Below are 24,695 nucleotides of genomic sequence, written 5' to 3'. Positions count from 1 at the left end.
TAAAGAACAAAGAAAAATTTTAAAGGCCTTCCTGTCGGAGACGATTTTCATAGAGCCTGGGACCAAAGCGTAAAGAACCATCGGAGTCCACATCTGAAGATGACGGTTCAGGCTGGGTGAGCAGCCCACAGAGGGTCTCTACTCGACACGCAAGTCCTTCCACAGGACAACTTGTAAGGTCTGCTATTGGTCAAATGAAAAGAAAAATCCACATGATGAGGAAGAAGTGACCTTCCTACGAGGGCACCAGTTCCCAGTTCCCAGGCCGAGTGGCTGCTGCCCATCAGCCAGGACAGACGCCCGGCATTCCGAACGCCCGTGCTCTGCCGGTGCACATTCCGAGGTTTCCTAAGCCCGGAAATAATTCTACATTAGACAAATACCAGGTTCACGTTGTACCATGCAGCTTGCAAGTCTGTAGTAATAGATATATTTAAAATGCTCACTCCTCTATCCCCAGCATTTGCCTGTTGATAATACATGTGAAAAAATGAATTCCAAGAGCAACAGGAAAGGCCTGAAAGGTTTTAAATAGAGAAGTGGCAAGCGCTTTAGAAGGGTCATTATTACAAAGATCACTTAGGAAAGATTACTCTGGCTGTCCTGTGGAGAATGGATTAGGAGAGAACAGCCTGGAACCTGGAAGATCTTTTGGTAGCTGTGTTTCCCTGCTGCTGGACATATTTCCGGCTAGTAAAATATTTGTTAAGAGATAACATTCACTTATGTCTTAAGCTAATCGGAGACCTTGGTGATGGGTTATATTAGCTCTTTTAGAAACTGGACTTCTTTCCCTTTTAGCTATATAAGTAGCTGAAGTTTACATCTCATTTACTATGTGTTAGACAATCTAAATATTTTATTACTCATTTTATGTATATTTTAGCATAAGACTGTTAACCTAAAATGCAAAAAGGTTGTTAGGCACCTAAAATGTTTGAATAGTTAAGAGAACACTCATAAGAAATACGTTTTCATTTGACATGTTATTTTTAAGGTAATTCACAAATCAACATCTTAGAAATAACAAAATTTCAACATGTCCTTTGTAAAATATTTTTCATTTGTTAGATTTTTATTATTAGAAATATAACTTTAGTTGAAATTATTCCAAGATATGCCAACAAAGTGAATGACTATAGAAAATAACTAATAATCTATCCTTATGAATAAGTCCTAAATAATTTTTATTTTTCTAACTTAAAAGTACAACTTTATGGTAGAGTTCACCAAACAATAAATAACCACAATTGATGGCTATGCAGCAATTGACAATTCATGTCCATTATTTCACTGATCTTATAACAATACTGTGAGACAGGTATTATTAACTTATGCCAATAGGGACTTGGACTAGCAAGGGTCATTTGATTTCTGCGAGGAAAGCCAGCAGGTGACGACGATGTCAAGATTCCAGCCTGAGCCTTCTGAGTCGTCCTCCACACCTGAGTACTTCACAACTGTGAGGGCGCCACAGTCGGAAGGGGAAATCGGCTCCGCTGCCCCTTCACAGTTACATGGCAATTTTATCTTTTTGTCACAGTGACAAAAGATCTCCAGAGTAGAGATCACGTAAGATGAATAAAGAAAATTCAAGGAGAATACTAAATCCTTTTAGCTGAGACTTTCATGCTCCACTTCATTAAGTATCAGAATTAATAATTATGCAGCCCTGGCTGGTGTACCTCACTGGATTGAGTGCGGGCCTGAGAACCAAAGGATCGAGGTTCGATTCCCAGTCAGGGCACATGCCTGGGTTGCAGGCCAGTTCTCGGCAGGGGATGCATGAGGGGCAACCATACATTGATATTTCTCTCCCTCTCTCCTTCCCTTCCGCTCTAAAGATTAAAAAAAATAAAAATCTTAAAAAAATAATAATGTACACAATGAGGATGTGTAAAGAATTCTTCTATTCTTGGAAAGATGTCTCAAAGGAAGCAAAATGGTCAAAAGGAAGGCAGTTGAAATGAAAACAGATTCATTACTCCCAACCATAATCCAAAATTTCATCACGAAACAAAATAATTCTAAAAGGTGAATCCAAGATATGTCCTGGTCTTGGGAGTATCAGTCTCAAGAACGATGCTGGAGACAAGAGCACGACACACACCTGAGAGCCCGTAATTCTTCGCATCCATACATATGGATACAAGGACGGGGCAGAGCAACAGAGTTGAAGGACATACAGGGACGACAAACAGGGGTGTCGGACCTTTTGGCGTCTCTGGGCCACACTGGAAGAAGAAGAGTTGTCTCGGGCCACACATTAAATACACAAACACTAATGAAAACTGAAGAGCAAAAAAAGGTTTTAAGTAACTTTACAACTTCCTGTTGGGCCGCATTCATAGCCCCGGGAAGAAAAGCAGCAGATGCAAAGGAGAATTCCAAGAACCACCCAGCGCTGCATTCTCTGCAAAGGCGTTTCGGTGCCACAGTCCAGAGAATGAAGCAATGTGGGCAGGATTTGGGCAGGCAGAGAGCAGGAGGAGCACGAAGGAAGACGAGAGGACGGACAAGGCAGAGCCTCAGAGGAGGGGAAGTGCACACGACTGCCAGGGAAGTGAAGGAAGAGTCACTGGACCAGAAAGTAGGTGGAATATCAGGGCAGCCAGAGACAAGACGGATGACGCACAGCTGAGCCTAAAAGCAGGGCAGGAATTTGGACTTGAATAATTAACTGGAAAAAAAAAAAGGGCACTGTTCTGAAAAGAGAAGACAGCGATAATGTTGAGCTTTAATGAGGATGTACATTATTTTATAACAGTATGTATAAAGTGCATAAAACAAAGAGAGAACTAGCAGAAAGGCAGACCAGTTAAGAAAACACTAAAAACGATGCATGTTTAAGGCAACAGGCCTTATGGAACTTGCAACAGAAAGCAACAGGCTGCTGCAGAAGGTCATTTTGAAGGAAAAATTGTAACTCTGTGGGAAACAAAATAAAAGGGTCAAAATAGAGAAGAATCGAAAATTATTTCCAAGTCTCCTGCTGAGGACACCAATCAAACAATTAGATACACCAAAAGACACGAGCTAGATGAAAACAAAGAAGTCAGCACTCTGAGTGACAGATTTTTCCATGAATATTACATGCACTTAAGTATCGCATCAAGAAGAAAATCTCCCCTAGTCCAATATTCTACAAAGTTTTCACGATATTGGATGAACGGCATTTTTTTTTCTAGTGCAAAAGATACAAAAATAAACTTTAGAAGTGTTTTCAGCTTCACTTCCAAAGAAAACTTGACATGACGCACAGAGACATCTGATGAGACTTTCCTATTGTTCACGGTGCTGGGAGAAAATTACCTTAAAAAGGAAGTGAAACTGAAAAATTACTGGTGAAATTTCTGAATAAAAATTGAGACTTTATCAGGCTTATAATAAAAGTTTCCACCTACTCCATTTAGTCATCAAAACTGTGATTTTAAATACAGGAATACCTACAGTGACATTTCTTGGTTATTCCACTGTCATGAAGCAGGTATCCCGTGAGCTGATGGAGGGGAAAGGCAGTGCCCATGGCCCCAGAGACCAATTATAGAACAGCAAAGCAGCATAAAATGGAAATATGAAAGTAAAATGTTGCTGGTAAACTCTTTCCTCACTTTCTCAGAATTGTCTTTAAGATCTGTGATCAAACCTTTCAAAAAGCTGAGGTAGATAATGAGACAAAGTATTAAATATGTTGAAAGAAAATACACAGTTTAATTTTATAGATCTGATATTAAAATTTTCATGTGTGAAACTGGCCTATAATTTTTCCTTCCTCCCACTCTCTTGGTCTATATTTGAAATCAAGGTTATACTACTAGCCTCATACAATAAATTGGAGAAAATAATTCAACTTCTTCTGTTGCTTGAGTCTGTAGATTAAAATTACCTATGCCTTTCAAGTCAGGCAGACTCACTCCTAAAACTGTATCGAGTGTTTTCCTAGCAGGAAGACTGACTTACTGACCAATTTCCTTAGCAGTTACAGGGCTATTCAGGTTTTTCTTCTTTTTTTTTTCAATCAGTGTGGTAATTTACACATTCAAGACCCAGCTGCCTAATAAAGCTCGAGGAACACGACCGCCGAACACACACTCCTATCATACCCGAAATTATATGCTACTTTTGTCTAATACTTTAGTTTGCTTTTTTAACCCCACAATTTCAACATTACAACCATGGTTTTACACAGACAATACTGTTTAGATTTTCTTTGCTCGCCAACCCTTTTGGCATCTCAGAAACTCTCCTAATATCACTTTTTTTCCCCAGGTGAGGACTTACCGGTGGAAAACACACTCGGCTTTCATGTGTCTGGAAATGCAATCGCCAAAGGGTTTCTTTTCAAGGTAAGGAAAATGCCCTAAAATTGACTGCGGGGATGGCTGCAAAACTGTGAATGAACTGAAACCACCGATCTGCACACTGTAAACGGGCGAATTATAAAGTGCATGGATTTACTGCACTAAAGCTACTAAAATATAAAACATTCAGATAAAACAGCCTCCGTGACTTTAATATAAACTGACCTCAAAAAGCTTTTGCCAAGATGGCACCAACACTATTTCTAAGGAACAGAGTTACCACAGGACTGTGCGCTTCTTTCCCCTTTAAGCAGATACTGCCTTTGAAGTAAGAAACAAAGGTAGAGATAACAGAATGATTCTGCTATTTTGAAAGCACGATTTCTCAGTGACAGGGCAGGTGAGCAGTGAAAAAAAATACCATCCTTACAAATGATCTGAAGGCGAGAATGCACAGTAAAATCCCCAAGTTGACAATTGCGCTACATTCTTCCTGACAATAAATGCTCAGCTGATGAGAATAAACCACAGGGTCACTCACGGCGCTGTAAAGGTTGGCCCTACACAATATGCTAAACTGCACAGGGAAATGATGAAGACTTTCTGTGGCAGGCATCACAGCTCAGTAACAAATGACCTAAAGACAAGTAACAGCGGCACACATAAACACGTGCAGATTCGTGAGAATGCTAGGGCAGTGTGTGGGGTTGACTAGAGAAGCCCTTAGGAAAGAACGTTTCTCTGGCTATGAGGCTTGGCACTTTGGAAGGGATGGGCGAACCCGCAGGTGGGCAGGAGCCGTCCATCTGCTCAGGGAGGTATACTGGCCTCGGGAGTGTGAAGCTGAACTTTAGGGGGAAAGAAAAATGGTCTGTCCACTGGGATTCTCTCTCCGCTTCCAGGGAAACAGACACCAGGTCTGATGGGAAAAGAGAGGGAAAGTCCTGCACTTCGCTCCGCAGGAAGGGAGGAAAGTGAAGTGCAAGTTCTCACAGCAGGGTGGCTGCAGCGCTGCACACCACAGGGCCAGGGGCGAGGAGACACGGTGCACCCGACGAGCTACATTATGGGGGGCCGGTGTTAAATGAAAAAGTGGGGTGCCTTGCCCATGAATTACTTCAAATTTCAGAACAGTGAGTGCAGAGCATTAAGCCAAATGGCGGGGCTCTTCCAAATGCCAGGGTCTCGGACACCCAGGAGGCCCTGACTCTTAAGCAGCAAGAAGAGCAGCAGCAAAAGTTCAGAAGACACATAAAAGTTTAAAGCAGAAGATCAAGATCATCAAAAATCCCACCACCCAGGGACCACCACTGCTATCAATCTGCTGTGTATCACAGAGATTTTTTCCTACATACATATACACATGCAGATACTGATTCACAGAACTTCTTTATATCATGGAAATGGTAGATTGTACATTCCTTCTGTAGCTTTTTTTTTTTTTGGTAATATTACACTATGGAGAGCTTTCCAAAGTGTTAGTAAGTGCAGATCATTTCAATCCCATTGTACGGATCACTGAGCACAGAGGTCCAGGCTCCACTCAACCATCTCCTGTTGTTAGGTTTCTTAAGGGTTCTGAGCTTTTGTTATTCAAAACAATGATCAATAAAGTGAATGAGGTGAGAACTGAATGAGTCAATCAGTATAAAGCATTTAACGAAGTACTTGGCAAGTAACAAACCCTCTATAAATGTTAGTGTTTCTTAAAAATATTGCCTCCTATGTAAACATTGAACTAATTTACATTCCCAACAGCAAGGTAAAAAGAGATTGATTTTTCTAAATCCTTGCCAATTCTTTCAAACTCTGCCTTTTGTATTTCTACGAATCATTTGTTCATGTGTTTTGACAGCTCTCCTGCTGGATTCCTTATGATTTTTTAAATTTTAGCTGATTTCTGTGCTTGTAATATCAATCCTTTCTCATTGGAATAACGAGTACTTTTTTCCTCAAAAAGAATTAACTCGAGACTTACCTCCAGTTCCTAGGACCTTCAGGAGCTCAAAGTTTTCAATCCCCACCTTCTCTGCATGTCCTGTTAAATTTGCTAAAAAACAAAGAGAAAAAAAAGCAATAATTAAGGGGATCGGCAACAGGAGGGGGTCCCATGGGGGCTTCTAAGATAACGGCAATGTTTTCTGTTTTTGACTTGGGTGGTTAAGCCATGTTAGGTTTGGGACAAAGGTTCCTTCATGTGGAATAAACTTGAAAATTGTTGCTTAAACAAAGTTAAACGGGTTTCTTTACTGCTAAACATCACAGATTCTGTACCATGAAAATATACATGTGAATCTTCAAGACTGAGACACTACATTTGTCAAATTTGTTGGACCACAAAACTGTTTTTTAGGTGATGCCTATTAGGATCATGTGGGCCAGCCGTCTGTCTGCAGACACGGTTAAGGCAGGCGTGGTCCAAATCCTACTTCTGCCACTTAAAAGCTGTGTGACCTTGAATAAATTACTCAACTGCTTGTGTTTCAGGTCCCTCTAGCATCAGATGGGGATAATTAAAATACCTACCCTCAAAGCCTATGAGGGTCTGCAATTTACTTTGAAATTCGTAAAAAAGAGGACAATGTCTGAAAAAGATAAGGGTAGATATGTGATAAAGCCCGACAAGAAAATGTCAGAGAACCCGGATAGTGTAAGGTGTTCAACACACAAGTCTTTCAAACTGTCTATGTATTTGAAAATGTCTACAGTAAAATGGCAGAAAATAAAACAATACCTACCTCATAGAGTTGTTGTGGTCAAGATAAATAAGTTAAATTTAGACAGTGCTTGCTGTGTGCCAGGAAGTGTTATTATGTCTATAAATAAATTAATGCTTTGGGATTAGAATTTCAAGAAAATTAGACCCATCAAACTTTTAGAATTAAAAGTTTCAGGGAGATAAATAATTTCAGTGTCTTTCCAAATTTCACTAACTGCAAACATTTTTTTTAAACTGTGGTGAAAACATAACATAAAGTTTACCATCTTAACCATTTTTAAGTGTACAATACAGTGGTATTAATTACATGTCAACTGTGTGCGATAGAGCTCCACAAATTGTTCACTGTGCAAAACAAACTCTAAGTCCATTGAACACCCCAACCCCTGGGAACCACCATCTACCTTCTGAATCAAAGAGTCTGACTACTGATGCGTAACCGTACAGTGGGAACAAGTCAGTGTACGGGGCCCCTGCTCCAAGTCCCACTGACATCAGTACAGATCTAAAATGCATACAGCAACCACAGGTACAATGGTATCTGCAAGTATGCACATGTCCTCCTGTAGTATGCCAAGCAGATTAAGCTAAAAGCCAAGCTCACAGAAACCACCACTTTTGAAAGAATGATTTGACTCTCTTCTAACTGAATTGTTATTTTATTATGCAAAAATTTTAAAGTTGAAGACATAATTAAAGAGCCATAGGTTGAAAATGTTAAAAATTGCTACTGCTGATTCTCACAGTTAGGAGTCGTCTTTTACTTACTGTCCATACCCTGTATTAATATCCCCCATGTCTGTATTTGCAGCTTGCCTGCGTATCTTTTGATAAGCAACCAGTCCAGCCTTTCTTCACTAGCCACAGAACTGCTTTCAAAGGAAATTAAGAGAGATCAGATCAATTCCACTTTGTCCCACAAAGTATACCACCTAGGGAACTCTGGTCATTCATAGATCTTTCAGATCTGTGACGGGCTGTTTTATTCATCATCTACTATACCTCAAATATTGTGTTTCTGACATAAAGTAACACTTTGCCTGTGAGGGTAACTCAAGGCTTCCTCAAACTCCTAGCCTTCAGGAAAAAGAACCGACAAGGTTCAAGATGAAAGGAACTGGCGCCTTCTGTGCTTGGGGGAAGGAGGTAGTGGCGAAGGTCTCCAGGTGATGAGACGTTAGCTGTTTTCTTCAAGGTATGTTCTCTTTGGGTTCTCCTTGCTTTGGCTTGACTGCTGAGAGTTTATTTACTCTGTGTGTTGTTTCTGTCAAGACTGTTCCCAGCTGGCTGGTGAGTAAGGCAGAGCTTGGGAGAGGGTCTTCCCTTCCCGATACCCCAAGCCCCAGGACCTAAGAAAGAAAACCCAATGCTGGGCTTGCAAAGAGCAACCCTGGGCTTATAAAAACACATTCTTTTTTTGCCTAGGTTTATTCCTAGACTTTATTGTTCCTGGCCTTCTCTTCTTAATAATGGTGAGACTCCAGTGAACAAGCTAAGAGAGAATCTGCTTAGGGCGAAATGACCAATGAATCTTAAGCAGAGCCATGTGGTCCAGTTCAGCTCACCAAAGGCACGGTTTCAGTTTGGGGTGAGGTACGAAAGATCAAGCTTGTCATGACAAGCTCCCTGACTTCATTCCGTCCTCTGTTTTAATCTCCCTGGGGGACCTAGCAGCTGGAGCTACAATAGGGCAGGACAGAGACCGTGACCTGCAGTAGGGCAGGACAGAGACCGTGACCTGCAATAGGGCAGGACAGAGACCGTGACCCCGACAACAGTCCTCAGAGCTACTAGCTGGGATCGTCAGACCATTCCTCTGGTTCATGCGTTTCTGCTCTGAAGGTATGAAAAACAGTAACATTTTTATTTTAAAAAATCATTATAAGTTTACAGGCATTGAAACAAAAATATTATTATTCACCATTTAACCCTAATTTAATTTTTTTATTATTTTGCTCTTGAAGTGATAAGGAAAAAAACAAACAGTTCATGGGTCAATATTTTGCTCAAAGTGAAAATTAACTAAAGATATTTGAGTACCAGAAATCCACTACTGTCATTTTTTAATTTTATTGAGGTGTCGTTTACACACAACAAAATTCACTCAAATGAACAGTTTGATAATTTTGGGTGATTATGTACAGTTGTGAAGCCTCCATGCCAACCATGATATAAAACAGTGCCATCGTCCTGAAAGTCCAAGACATCCTTTTGAAGCCAATTACTTCCCAGACCACTGGCTCAGGCATCCAATGATCTAATTTTAGTCATCACAGTTTTAACTTTTCTCAAATTTCATGTTTGTGAGTTTCATCTACGTTGCTGTGCATGTTACTACTTTATTTCTTTTTGTTACAGAGTAGTGTTCCATAGCACCGATAAGCCACAACTTGCTTTTCCAAATTCACTAGCTGATGGACTGCATTGGTCAGATTCATATTGGGTGCAGTTTTTGGTTACAACAAAGTGTTTTTGTGGGCATGTTTTCACTTCTCTTGGGTAAATACCTAGGAATGAGATTGCTTCACATACGGTACAACCATATCCACTTTTGTAAGATACTAGTATTCTATTTTATTACAACGGCTGCGCTATTTTGCATTCTCACCAATAATATACAAGAGGTCCACTTGCTCCACACCCTCTTAAAGACACGGTACTATTACACTTTTCAGTAGTAACCATTCTAGTAGGTATGAAGTATCTAACTGCTTGCAGACTGTATTTTAGAGCACTTTTAGGTCACAACAAAAATGAGCAAAAGGTACGTATATATCCCATATGCCTTCTGCCACCATTCACGAACAGCCCCCTCATTATCAACGCCCCCACCACAGAGGTACACTCGTTACAACTGATGAACCTGCACTGGCATGTCGTCATTGCCCAAAGTCCACAGTTTACAGTGGGGTTCACTCTTGGTGTTGGACACTCTGTGTATTTGAACAAATGCATCTACCATTGTATCGTAGCAGTTAGTATTATACAGAGTAAGCAGCTCTATCATATTTAGGCATGGAGGGAATATTTATTAATTATAAAGATTTTTTCCATTGTATTAAAGACAAAAACACATAAAAATTATAAATATTTTTTCCATTGTATTAAAGACAAAAACACATAAAAGGAAATGTTTAATATGATACTATATCGAATCCTAAGCAATGACAAATACGTATTCAAGCATGTGAGTCTAGGTGTCCAAATGGTTCTCATTTCTATGCTATCTATAATTTGTTATTGTAATTAGAAACTTTTAAGCAAGAAGGTCTAAAAATAAATTACATTTCTCTTAATTAAACTGTTAACTTAAGATCAAAAGCTCAAACTTCTCAGCAACAATACTAATATTTATTAGAACAAGACTTACAATATTTACATATTTTACTTGACACCAGAGGAGAAACAAGCATTAGCCAAACACAGAAATCTTCTTTATGTCTGAGTCACCACACACCTTAGTGAAGTCCGAAATGATATTCTGATCATATGGTGTGGAACTAACTCCCTGCAAGCCTGGGGCCAGGCTGCACCAGATACTGGCCTGTACTGCGCTGAGAGAGAACTGTCCCTGTCTTTTTTCTCACCTAAAAGTGAATGGTATTTTATTGTGACTGTTGGAGCTCCTCCTCTTGTGCCAGGTCCCTCTGTCCCTCTCCCTGTCTAGTCCTCCCCAAAGGTAAGAGAAACCTTGGTATTCAGAGTCCAAACTTCTGACTGCGCATAGTCAGTAGTAGGTGGATCCACACCAGTCTGTTCTTTTGCCTCAAACTTCTGTCCTAGGCTGACCCCAAGGGCCGATGGCTGGTCTCTTGCACTGCTTCACTGTACATAGTAGTTAACTAAGCAAATTCAGAGGTTGTTTGGGAACTCGGTGTTCACTCACTAGTTTGCTCTCCTCTCTAACCTTCTAACCCACACACTTCAACATGTTGGCTCCAAGATTATAATTAGATGGGGCTGGGAGGGGAGCAGAAGTCCTCACTTGAGCTTGGGCCGAGACTGCGTGCACCAGCGCGGCTTCAGTGTAAGCGAAGTTCTCCATGAGAACCCGTATGCTGGGAGCTGGCACAGCTTTTGTCAGCGTGACACTGAGTCCCACTGGCCACTGCTCTGTGCAGTTTCCTCATGACTCCTGAGGGACAAGAGTAGATCGGCTGGGCAGAGTTTGGGCATGTCTGGATTTCTGACCCTAACAGCTGAATGGTGCCAAAACCGTACCCTCAGCCCCTACGTTCTAACGAAAAGGATTAACTCCTTCCCACAGAAACAATGCCTGCTGAAATTCTTCACAAATATATAAAATAACAAAGAGCATCAATAAACAAAAATGGAGGCTAGAGCTATTGAATTAGTGCAGAACAGTATGGCCTCATCAGTTGTTCATATCTGGTATCTATTTTGAAGCCCACATCATATGAGTTTTAAATATTCGTAAACTCGGACTAGAACAAGTATTTTTAAACTTTTCAAGGTCTACTTGAGGCCTATCTCTTATTGTTCGTCAGCTTATACTGTCTCCTCTCATGAAAACCTTTCATAATGTTTTTTACATTAATGCATTACTAAGGTTATTCATTTAGAAAAGATAGGCATGAACTGTTTTAATGCTTTCACAGGCAATTTTAACCAGTTTTTTTCTTATTACAACGTTAGAAACTATCCCCACTGAAAGTCAAAATCCTTCACCTCTTGATCTGTGTTATCCTATAACGCATACTTTCTAGTTAAGTAATCACTGTACAAGAAGTCAATGGATTTTTTTTTTTTTTAAGTTTGTCAAAAACAAATTTCAGGCTGGTGTGGCTCAGTGGATTGAGCACCGGCCTGCGAACCAAAGACTCACCGGTTCTATTCCCAGTCAGGGCACATGCCTGTATAATGGACCATGCTGGGGGTGTGCAAGAAGCAACCAGTCAATGTTTCTCTCCCACATTGATGTTTCTTTCCTTCTCTTTCTCCCACCCTTCTCTCTAAAAATAAATAAATAAAATCTTAAGCCCTCCCCCACAAAACAAATTTCAATATTTAAATGGTTCCCTACAAAAGTATGAATTAACAGTCAAGAAAAAATCTTGTACTATCAATGACTAGAAATATTAGGTTCCTGATTCTATAACTAGATTCCTTCAGCTCCCTGTACAATATTAACATGGTTCTCTGCAATGTGGGGAAAGAGGACTACTGTAATTTTTAATAATAAATTTAGACTAATAGGATAATTGTCTTTTTCCCAAATTTAGATAGCGTTGCTATTTGTATTATTATTATTATTATTATCTAATCCAGTTTCATGGTTTTTAAAAAACAGACACATAAACAGACCTAAGGTAGACCCAGAAAAATCTACCACTGAAAGACATTTATTGTTAATCCTTGGCAGATTCTTCCAGAATCTTGGCCATAAACCTATGACTGAAAAATGGCTCCTCATTCAACTTTCTAGGCAATTCTATTACCATATATAATGAATTCATAATGCATATTATCTATGATCATTTCTTTAAGTTGTGAGAAATTTACCTTGGAACTTCCCAGTCTTATGAAGGAAAACAATCAGTAAAAATACATGATTAGATCCAATGGTTGTGTTAAAACTAAGAAAAGGCTTAATTTAAAAGCACTTTTACAATTAAAGTAGAAATAAAGAAAATAATGCTTTGGAGGCCATTTCAAGTAAGTTTTTTTTAGTATATGACTCAGGCACACACATACCAGATTTTATTCAATAAATTAATCACTTATTAAATTTGCAATAAGCTGTGAGAAATGCAATTTAATAGAAAGGATTATGGAGTCTGCAGACATTGAAGGGAATATCATTAACATGCAGAACTAGTTAGAAACACTCATTGAGAATGCAGGCCCTCGTTCACTCATTTCACACCTGAATAGGTGTTCGGTCTTTAGCTAAGAAGTACAGGGTTTGAAATGGCAAAGATGAGACAACAGTTAGGGAATTCTGAGCTAGACTAGCTACAGTGAAAGCATAAGTAGGAATAAGTATTTTCCCAGTAAAGAATGACAAGACGAGAGGAATGTTCTAATTAGCTATTACTGGTTTATGTGGGGAAAACAGTAAAAATATAACATCAAATAAGTACATGAAACTTGCTGATTCAAAACCTGGAATGCCAGGTTAATTAGCTGTGATTGAATCCCTAAGCAATTTCGGTTCTGGACGTGAGGAAAGTAAGGTTTTAGAAAAGTCCTCCGGGCAGTGATGGGTCGTGCGGACAGCAGCACGGAAGACTAACTGGAAGATGGCGGGGCGGCTGCCGTGAACCAGACTTGTGCTCGGTGGGTCTGGGGTGAGTAGGAACAACAACTCAGAGTTCATCGAAAGGGGAAGTTGAAAGGGGAGCCTGCAAGGGGAAGTTGTGGGGTTTCGACATGCATTCTGAAGTGATGGCAGGACGCCCTGAAAGAGCTGCCATGTAAGCCGACCTAGACAAGGAACCGAAGTTCTGCAGAGAAGAGGCAGAATGCTGATGGGGTTTGGAACATCCCAACCCCCAAATTCAGCACCTCGGCATACTGAGTATTTGAAGCTGTAGGAACCTGAGAAGCAGCGTGTGCAGGAAGGACTCTGACCTCCCCTGAAGCAGGCCACAAACCCTTCCTGTGAGAGGTGCCCCCCTCCACCCAGAGGAAAAGAGCACCCTTATCGCTGACGACAAGGGACACTGAGAGGAGTCTGAACAAACAGCGGTCCCGGTTTACTACACTTACCTCATGCCCTTTGCCCTATCACTCCCCTTTTCCACAGTTTTCTACTCTTCAGCAAAACAAATATGAAAATGCTCAGGTTTAACCGTTTCTTTGGGTCATTTCCTTATGAAGGCTCCAGTGTCCCATAAAACTTATATTAAATAAATTTTATACTTTCCTCCTTAATGGCTTTTGTTACAGGAGTCTCAATTGAGAACTTAGAAAAGTAGAGAAAAAAGATATTTTTCCTCTCCTAAAATGCACCAGGTTATTAAGAGAGGGGCAATGGCTGAAACTTGCAGTAGAAAGCCCTTAAGGAGACCACCCCCCAAAAACGGTGAGTGTTAATAATGATCAGAGCTGGGATCAAGAGGAAAAAGAGCCAGAGAATTGGTTAGAAGATGAACAGTATATACAGTCCAAGAAAAGACAGAATGCCTGATAAAATAATGATTATCGATGAGGTCAAACTGTGGTACAATGAGACATATATATTTGATCTTTGTTCCCAGTCCTCGCGTGCAGCTCCTAAAAGCTTAGGAACCTCCAGGGTATGGAATTGGGCCTTCTGTATGCTAACGAGATGACTGGTGCTGGGAGTCCACCCCCCCCGCGAGCTTCAGGATTTGAGGCTGGTGGGCGAGGGAAGAAGTAGCTCTGGTTACCAGAAAAAAACTAGGACTTTCAACCCCATCCTCTACCCTTTCCCCTGCAGGGAGGGGAGGTGGGGGGAGTAGAGATCAAGTCAATCAACAATGGCCAATGACTTGAGGCATTATGCCTACATAATAAGCCCTCCATAGATCCCCTGAACAATGGTTTGGAGAGCTTCAGGTTGGTGTGCACACAGACGGTGGTACCCTCAAAGGGGCATGGAAGTCCCCATTCTCCATCCCACCCTCTGTGCTCCAACCAGTACCTTGGCCCTATGAAGCTCCTCCATTAGAGGCTGTTGCTAAGTTGTAGTTGTATCCTCAAGTCTAGGCAGAGAGGCCAGGATATAAGGATGGGGCTGGAAAAACAAAACAACAAACTTAAAAGCAATGAATACAGATAAATCTGTTCAAGGAATGGAGATATAAAAAAGAGAAAATGGGAGCAAACTCATATGGAATGTTTTTCTGCCTTTGAAGGCAGATGAGAGAAAAGACTACTGAAAAAAGGAAAAACGGGAAAGGCTGGAAAAAGGGGGGTGGGAGGGATGGTATCTCAGGGAACAGATCCTTCACGATGTGATAAATAGTGGGATCCAGCGCAGAAAAGGTTGGAGAGAAGGATTAAAGGACAGAGGGAAGAATAAAGATATATTAAGGTGGAAGGATGGAAAAAATGATCATAGCCTTTCCGCCGGACACAACGGTCTGTGAAGGGAATACAAGAGACAGTGCAATGAAACGACAGGAAGATGCCTCAGAGGTCGGGTTGGCCAAAGTACACAACAGAACGTGAAGTGAGGTCCACGACAGTCTCCAAACTAAAAGTCATTATAAGCGGCAGGATTTAAACTCTCTTAATCCAAAGAACTAAAATACTTAAAGAATGGATAAAAAAGACGGACGGAACAAAATGAAAACTAAAAACCAAAATGCCAAATTGGGCAACGTGTTTCTAGCACTTTCCAGGGGACCACCTAATCAGCAGCTTCAAATACCAGGTCCCCTTGGAAGGAACCGCCTATCAGGAGAAAGTGTACAGTGCTCCTGAGGCTGGACATCTTATCTGTTAGAATACACAACCAACTTCCTTTTTTCTAATCCTGTGCTCACCAAGCCACTCAGTTTAACTTGATACTCTCACCCAAAAGGAAAATGCACTAATTAAGCAAACACAAATGTTTCCTGCACTTCTCTGTATTCCCACTGTTTGCTGGCAATGGCTTGGGTTTATACATGTCTTTTGTGATTGTAACTATAGCTATATGCATGAAATTGGAGCACAAAAAGAAAAACAACATAATGATTTGGCATTAAATCCCATTTGCCACTATCAGGGAACATTAACAGCGTTTATGTACAGGACACTGCAGTAGTATAGTGTTGTCTCATCAGTGGTTTTCTGACTCCTTTTCATTTCGGAAGGAGAGCAATTATAAAAAGTAACGTGAGATTCGGTTGTGAATGCAATAGGAAGGAGAGGAACATAAAGCTGTTGCAGCTGAGATGCAAATAATTAAGGCATAGTTCATTATAAATCTAGGACCTACAGAAAGAACACCATCAACTTCTGAAACTTAAATACTGTCTACACAAAACCTTGTCCAATGTTCAAGTACTTTTCTTTTCTCTTTGAGACAGTAGCTCGTCAATTTAAAAGGGGGTAGGGGATGACAAAGCCCAGCAAGTTAATCAGAAAGTTCCTGTTTTGGGTAAAGAAGGGAGTTTCAGTATTGGCCCCAATTCCCTTTTCCTCAGTAATTAGTTTCACCTTCCCTTCCTGGCATCTTCAGTATTTAAGAAATCAGCATTAACTTCTGATTTCCAAGTACTGGTGTGAGAAAGATCACATCAGGATACTGGAGACATGTTTCCCTTTTTAGAACTTTTATTATGACCTGTAACAGAAAAGTCACGGGGGGAGGGGGTCAGTTGTAACCCCACCGCGCTAACACTAGCTACCCTCATTTGGAGCGTTCACTTCCAGTCTTCTTGTGCATGTATCCTAGTTAGTAGCTGGGGCTTGCCAGGTCCTTAAAGCCCACAGAGCTAAAGCCCTCCCACTCCCTATTCAAAATAGGTATTCTTAATCTCTCTCCAGCTTCCACCCTTTGGGGCGAGGCCATTATCTTCACCTAGCTCCTGGCCTCGAATCATTTTTCTGACTCATCTCCTTTTCTCCCTTCCTTTCCCTCTTAGGAACAAAACCAACAAATCCTTCCCCTCTGCTTCCTTCCTGTCTGACCTCAACTGCTCCTGCTACCATCCACACACATCCCTCCCTGAACTTGCTGTTAAGGCGATGCCCCCAGGGCAGCTCCCGCCATTCTAGGGACTCTGGTGCCCACTGCTCTGACGATACATTTTTCTTCTCCTTACCTATTTATAGGTTTTATGTAATTATCATACTCAACATATCACCACACAGTCTACTTACTGAATGAGCATTCGGAATGTTGACGTGTACCTGATATGGTGCAAAGCACTGGCGCCTCGCGCTCCCCAGCAGCACGGGGTCCAGGGGAGGTGCTCACAGACAAGCGATGAGCCCCAGGGCACCAGCACTCTGACAGCTCTGAGGGACAGAGACCGGGAGAGCGTACCAGAGCACCTTACCACACCTGTGGGTTTGGGGAGTTAGGTGCGGATGGACGGAGAGGCAGAAAAAGACCCTGCATGTGAGAAGGAAACACAGCCAGAAAAGCACCAAGACGAGGACAGCTCACAGCTTATGTAGGAACCTGCAATTGGCACAGGCGGGCAATGCAGGGCAAGGAAGGGGAAAGAAGGCACAGCAAGACCCAAGCAGGCACCAAGTCATGGAAGACTGTGTGACACTGAGGAAAGTATCTATTTTATTTTAAAGTAAAGGGAGAGCCAGTGAAAGATTTTAGGCAGAGGATTAAGATAATTGATTCTGTACCGGAAAAAGACCACCAGCAGCAGTGTGGAAATGAATTACTGTAGAAAGGAATTCACTCGGGAGGCAGCAAAGCCAATGCACAGGCTGATGCAACACTGGAGGCCAGAAACAACTAAGGCACGACTGAGGCGCTGCAGCCGGAGAGGAAAGGGAGGGGCCCCGATATGTTTGGTACTCACTAACAGTGTAATACTGAGAGCAGAGTGAAAACACTGGAAATTACTAAAATGATCAACCTTCGAAGTTTAAAATGATGCTCCTTAAGTGACCATGGTATCGGAAAGTACTCGGAGTGAAAGACAAGATCAATTTTCAGAAAGTTTCACGGGAACTGTATTCATTTGTCAAAACTCACAACTGTGTGCCAATAAGAATGAATTTCACTGTATGTAAATGACACCTCTATAGAAAATAATTAGAACTAGAAAGTAAGGATCACGAAAACATTTTAAAAACACGCATATTATAGAGAAATGCTCAGATTCAACAAGGATTTTCTTAACGTTTACTGGGTTATTGTTTTGCATGCAATCTATTTACTTATCGAAATTAATACTTTTCAGAAAAGTCACATACTTCTAAATAGCAATATAAAGCTTCTAACACTTATTCTTCTTTTTTTCCAAAATGCATGCACTTCTCATACATCTTTTTTTTTAAAGATTTTATTTATTGAATTTTACAGAGGGGAAGGGCATGTGCCCTGACTGGGAATCAAACCTGCAACCCTTTGGTTTGCAACTTGTACTCAATCCACTGAGCTACGCCAGCCAGGGCCATTTCTCATACATCTTACAGGATATTATCTAAGTAAATCGTTCTTCAATTTTATAAAACATTATTTATTTATTTATTTAGTAATGCATTATTCTGAAATATTACAAGTTCTTCTGTCTTTGTATAATAGCATATGGCTTAACAGCATTTACTAATGTGTAGCTGTATGTGTGCATGTATAGATTCAGTGAACATAAACTTTATGAATTAAAAGTAAGTACACGAGATGTCTGTGGGATTTCCAAGTAAAATGGCCAAAGGACAGTAAAGAATTTTACTGCAGCCTAATTATAGGAAAATTCACAATTATTATAAAACAGAGCTTTAAAAGAACAGTCAACTAGAAAACTTCATTTCCAAGCCATGCCATCTGACTGAAGTTAATATACACAAAGATGTGAAGAAAAAGATACTTTAAGGAACAATATAGCACATTAAAAGGATTGCATAAAAGTTTTCATAACATTTTCAAAAGCAAGTTCCCTCAGTGATGGTTTTATAATCATCTGACGAGTTTAAAGGCAATTGTGCCTGAACCCGAGTCAGGACAAAGAGCAGGACTGCACTGCTCACACTCAGTGTGGCTTTCCGGTTCTTAAGTGAAGAGGCACCTTCGTTTGCAATAAGTCAGGCTCCAGCATTTTGGCAAGCAAAAAATTAGGTAATGTAAGTGATAAAAACTTACACCATTACAAGGCAATATTATTTTGGTATTTGTTGATATATTTTAAATTGTATCTTCCATGCAAGCAATAAAATAGTTTCTAATAGTCCAAAGTAACATTCCCAAGGATCAGATTTCAATTTGTTGTAAGAAAATACGGCATTTTGTTCCTCCTAAGTCATAGCCTCATTTTTCCACTGCAATTATACTGTCACCTCTACACTTAATTCTATTGTGAGAAAGTACTTTATCAACACCCTTTCTTTTTTGTATTTTCCAGACTACATGCTGCTAATAGTGACAACTGGGTTTCTATTAGTGCTTCAATGTAGCAGCTTTGAATCAAATATCAGTTTCAATAATTTGTGCTTACAACTATAAATTTTCATAAGACTACTGCCATCTCATTTTTAAGAATAATCCTAGTTTTTTAAAAAATGTTACCGATAATTTTAACTCATAGTGAACTATCTCATTTCATTCCATGGACACTTGGGGCCAAAGAAACTCAATTCATACTGTCTTGTCCCACCCTTTCGCTCCCTTTTCAGTTTTAACTGCGCTTCCTCCAACACACCACGCTCTGACACCAAGTCTGGGAGTTGGAAGAAAAAGGTCAAGGAATGCTCTGGAGGGAATTACAGGCACTGGAGCTCGACAGCCAAGTGCTGCTCCCCTGCTGCCCCCCCCCACTTTGCTTGTTTCAAACATGAATTGTGTAACCCATTCCCCTGAAACCAAGTTAAGCAATTAATGCTTCCAATTCTATGACAAGGGTACCAGCACAATTATGTTGCCACAGAAAAAGCTACAGGTCTTTTGTGTTCCTAAACACATTTATAGTGCTCCCTGGCCATTTACTCTTTTTGTTTGTTTGTTTGTTTAATTTTACAACGATTTCAAAATCCAAAGTTGTAAAAATAACAGTTGCAAAAATAACTCCCATATGCATAATTAGTTTTTAACATTCTGCCACATTTTTTTTTACTCATATACTCATACATACACTCACACACATTCCTTATTTTTTCTGACCTACTTCAGTGTAATTTGCACACCTCATGCATCTTTACCCCGTAATATTTCAGTGTGTATGTCCTAAAAATTCTCTTAAGTTCCCTCAGCCTATGAGCAAATTCAAAAAATTTAACACTGGTAAAATATTTTAATCTATGGTCCCTATTCTGATTTGTTGACTGTATGATGTTCCTGTGATGTTTAATTTTATGTGTCAAGTTGGCTGGATCACAGGGCACCCAGATATTCAGCCAAAAACTATTCTGGGTGCTTTTATGAGGGTGTTTTTAGACAGGACTAGTGTTCAAAGTGGTGCAGAGTGGACCCTGAGGGCACAAGTCAACCACATGAAAAAGTGGCCCAAATGCCATTGGTCCCCACTCCTGCTCTCACTGCCTGCGCGCTCCTAGCTTGTACCCATAGCCTCATGAGGGATTCTCTCAGATCAAAGGACAGAAAAGATGAGACTCAGGCCCGGTTTACAGATGGTTCTACACACCAGGAAAGCACCACCCAAGAGTAGCCAGTCATGAGCGTACTGCTCCTTGCTGGGATGTCCCTACGGGACAGTGGCGAGGGAATCATGTGACCAGTTTCAGGAATGAAGACTACAGTTGTCATGAATATTTCTTATTTTGTTTTGTTATAAATAAGTTTATGCGTGTATGTGTATGTGACAAGTATATTAGTTCTCTTCCTTTTCTTTCCCCATGTCATGTAACATATAATGTATTAACTTTATATGATAGTATTTAAGTTACGGAATAACAAGAAGAAGAGTGAATATCTCTCAAGGACTTTTAAATCTTATTGGCAAAAGGATGAGTACATGCATGGGATGACTTTAGATGGGTGAACTAGCAACAACTCCTACGGACAGGCAGGTAGGGCCGAATCACTGAGGACTTTGAAGGACAAGCTAGATAAGGCCTAGTGATTTCACCCTCACAGGTGCAAAGGTGGTATAATCAAGCAAGAGGAGAATGTCTGGGCTTCAGATGAACTCAGTTTAGAGCTCAAGCTCTACCACTCACACTGTGCCCCTTACTTGTAACCTGTGACTGACCGGGTAGACAAATGGAGGGGTGCAATGGATCGTGCACTGATTGATGGATGGATGCATGCATGCATGCATGCATGCACAGATGGACAGGTAGTTTGGTAGACACAAGGACAGACAGTGTCTCTCTCTGTCTCTGTCTGTCTGTCTGTCTCTCTCTCTCTCTCTCTCACACACACACACACACACACACACTCTCTAACAGTACTTACCTGAGCCTGGATTCATCCCAAAAGCAGAGCATCAAAATGATTTGTACGTTGACAGGAGAAGCAAAGGACCAAGGAGGGGGAAATTGGAAGGGAGCATGAGCCGGCAAAGGGCACCTTATTCAGATGCTCACTGCTGTGGGCAACTGGAGCTCAATCTTGCCAAGACTCCCTAAGGAATGACTAGAAAACTCTTAGAATTACCTGTGCAAAGACAAGAAGAAGCATTTCTCCCTTGGCCCCTGGCCCCAAGGTTGAGCATGAACTTCCGAGCACCTAGGCTGAACTCGCCTCTGTGCCCTCTCACCTGTGTTTCCTGCTGAGTGGGCCTGGGTGAAGCCCTGGAGCAGAAAGGGAATGAGGCGCAGGGAACATACTTGGGACAAGACACTGTCGGGGCAAAGCGAGCCAGAGCCTGCACGGATGTCTGAAGAGAATTTAAGGTGGCACTTAACAGGCACCTGACGGAATAAAGCTCAAACTTCCTTCTGCCTCTGTCATTAGATACATGTGTATTGAATCATTACTCTGTACACCTTCAACTTACACAACGGTATAAGTCAATTATATCTCAACAAAGCTAGAGAAGAAATAAACTGCTCGTTCAGTCTTTGAGGAGGAGCTAGCATAGCCGTCACACATGGTGATAGGAAGGAGCTCGTCTGCACTCCAGGGATTCACTATGCTTCTTGTCGCTTCCGTGCCTGGTGAGTAATGCCAAAGAGGCCTCCAGAGCAACCACAGTCCAACAAGAGCAAGGGAACTGAAGACTCAGATCCCTCAGAAACGGTCTTAATCATACAAGTCAGGTAACGTCCTGCCTGGCTGCGCATCTTTCTGGGCCCAGCACTGCCACAGAGCTCTGCGGGTCAGGGCACACCGAGTGCCCTCTGGTCCACTGTGGTAATACTACCCACCCTGCTCCTGCTGGTAAGCACCACCGCCCTGGCCTCGTACTCCAGAATCCTACCATTTCTATGGATGCTAGCGAACCCAGCTCCACAGAAGTACCACCTCTCAACCCCACCCTGTTTCCCTCCACCACTGTGTTCAGTATTACCCTAGGGAATGAAGTGTGTGCTCTGAACCCTTCTAAGCACCGTGGTCAAACAGCGTTCCCCAGTCTCTCATAATAAATCCATTCTCACAGTCTCTATTCTCTGAAATGTTTTACCTTGACACTCTGCCAAAGCAATTCTTACACATCTACCTAATCTACTGTAAGTCGTATTCATGCCTAAGCTTCAGGAAACCATCTCGGCAGTACATTAGGACCAGGTTACTAGGACACTGACGCCTGAGATGTGAAGAATGCTCCCATGTTAGGAAATTCCCGGTCAGGGCACACACCTGGGCTGCAGGCTGGTCCCTGGTTGGAGACGCGCAAGAGGCAACTGATTGATCTTTCTCTCGCACATCGATGCTTATCTCCCTCCTTTTCCCTCTCTCTAAAAATAAATAAATAAAACCTTTTAAAAATTATTTTTTTAAAAAAGATGAGATCCGGGCCTGTTTTTAAGCATCGGCAGTCCTACTGTTATAAGTAACCGGACCTCCTCCAAAGCTGTCCCAGAACCCTTGTCCCCCCACGTGCCCTGCCCTGAGCACTGCTTGGCCCGAGCCTGTTATTCTCTTGGCTACAAGCCTCTGGAGGAAAACGCGGTCAGCCAACTTCAGAGCCGTATAATCACCACTGTCCGCACACCACTCAAGCCCAGAGCTGTCACGGAACCCCACCCTCCACCTTCCAGCCAGTGCCAGCCCCAGTCCCTGCGGGGGGGGGGGGGGGGGGAGCCTCAGCAACTGTTCTGTCACCACCCCTGCCACCAGCAGCGGTGTCCTTGCTGCAGTCTCGCCAGTTGGTGACCCACTCTGACATCCAATCTGAGCTGTGCTTTCAAGAGCCACTTCTGCTACTCCCCATCTTAGCTGGGACTCGTGTGCCAGCAATTTATTTGGAAGGTAACCCCAGTGAGAAGGCGTGAGGAAGAAGAACTCAGGAGACTGAAACTGGAAAGGAGGAAAAGCCAGAACAGGATGCATGATCAGCTCAACTCAATCTGGACCTTTTGAGGAAGGTGTAAAATGCCTGCCAGGATTCTCTCTTCTAGTCTAGGGTCAAGACAGAGAAGCATTATTACCAACTCCTGTCCTCTGTTAGCTGGGAGATGCCCCAGTGGGACATGAACACCCTGCATCTGGGCTGTGCACCTGGACTTGCTGAGCCAGCTCGCTCCAGTGGCCCAAACCTTGGAGTCGGAGCCAAAGCCCTGGGGCAGAAAGTGAAAAACATGCAGCAGGCGTGCCTGGAATTAGACGCCATCAATCCGAAGCGAGTGGATGCCCACGCTGAACTGGCACTGCCGCAGCTGGACCCTGGAGCGAAGCAGATGGACAGTGAGCTTGTGCCCCGGGGGTGTCACCTGCAATACCAATCACCTACATGTGTTGTGAGAACCAAATGAGACACACAAAATGCTTGGCAGAGCACCTGATACATAAAGCACAATAAATGACAGCGCCTACCATTAGGTCAGACGCTGAACTAAGACTGTGTCGTAGTAACGGTGAACAAGAAGCAGATAAAGGAGGCGGTTCAGAACTGAGAGCAAACTGGTGCTCGGGGAGAAGGCGAGGCAGAGGAAGGGCCTGGCAGCGCGGAGACCGGCAGTGCCACGGTCAAGTACAAAAAGCTGGAGGAAAAAGCACTACTCAACACAGGGGGGGGCAAGGTGCCAGTGGGCTCTCCCAGTGTTTTACGTTCAGTAGACGGTTGGAAATGACTGATAAAAATTCAAGAAAGAGATCTAAGTGAAGAGAGCCACTTGGATGGTAGTTCAAACCATGACAGTATTTGATGCCCTAGTTAACAAGAAAAGACGGCAGACACGGATTAGCAACATTTAAGAGACAAGCTGAGGGATGACAGCCAGTGAGAGGGGGAGATGGGGCAGTCAGTGACAGGGGACCAGGAGGAAGACCAGTGTCCCGGGGGGAAGGGAGGACAGGACCAGCACCTGAGAACCAGCTGCTCTGAAGAGGCTCCGTGAGATTAAACGGAGGCGCTCCCACCCGGTCAGGACGACAGGGAGACATCAGTCATTTTAGAGAGAACAGTTCCCGTGCGGTGACTGAAGTGGAAGCCTGATGTCACAGCGCATCCGAGTGAATGACAGGTAAAGGGGAGAAATAGCTGGTGTAAATGGCTCTTTCGAAAATCGGCGAAAAGGAAAAACAGCAAAAAGTAGACGGCCACAGACTTTTTTTTACGTAAGACTCAACTGCATTTGTCGTAAGAAGAGTTTGAGAATCAGGGAAAGGGGAGAAAAAAATACAAAGTTCTCGGAGGAAGTGGAAGGTTCCAAAGAGATGGGAGAGCATAACCTGACTCAATCATCTTTACTTAATATGTTCGGATTTGTTTTTAGTACACCAACTAGGAAATATGTATTTAGCATCTAATTTATTGGGACCAACCTAATAAAGCTATCGACTTTAAACTTATAAAACTATGTCTTTTCTCACTGAACCTTACAAAAACATAAGCTTCTTGGACTAATTTAGTTTCAGTCAAAAGGTGACAATGGTATGCAGTGAGAAAAGAACCCTCCCTCTGCTATTTTGGCTTTTTTTCTTTTTGTCGGGGGGCGGGGGGAGTACA

General features: G+C 42.1%; 1 protein-coding gene across 4 annotated transcripts in view; it reads right to left on the bottom strand.

Annotated features, from left to right (window-relative positions):
• The window catches only part of RPS6KA5 (ribosomal protein S6 kinase A5), a 126,285-nt gene that overhangs the window by 87,064 nt on the left and 14,526 nt on the right, over positions 1-24,695 (bottom strand). For 3 of the 4 annotated variants that reach the window (XM_037130404.2, XM_053666092.1, XM_053666094.1), the window contains exon 2: positions 6,280-6,351. The exons of the other annotated variant lie outside the window; for it this stretch is intronic. In XM_037130404.2, the coding sequence (XP_036986299.2) occupies positions 6,280-6,351 (72 nt within the window). The remainder of the gene's footprint in view (positions 1-6,279; positions 6,352-24,695) is intronic. 4 annotated transcript variants of the gene reach the window in all.

This window comes from Artibeus jamaicensis, unplaced genomic scaffold (assembly GCF_021234435.1).
Source record: "Artibeus jamaicensis isolate MK-2021 breed Jamaican fruit bat unplaced genomic scaffold, CSHL_Jam_final contig_444, whole genome shotgun sequence".
NCBI classification, from domain to species: Eukaryota; Metazoa; Chordata; class Mammalia; order Chiroptera; family Phyllostomidae; genus Artibeus; species Artibeus jamaicensis.
Note: the sequence above shows the minus strand (reverse complement) of the source record. Positions and strands in the feature narration are given on the sequence as shown.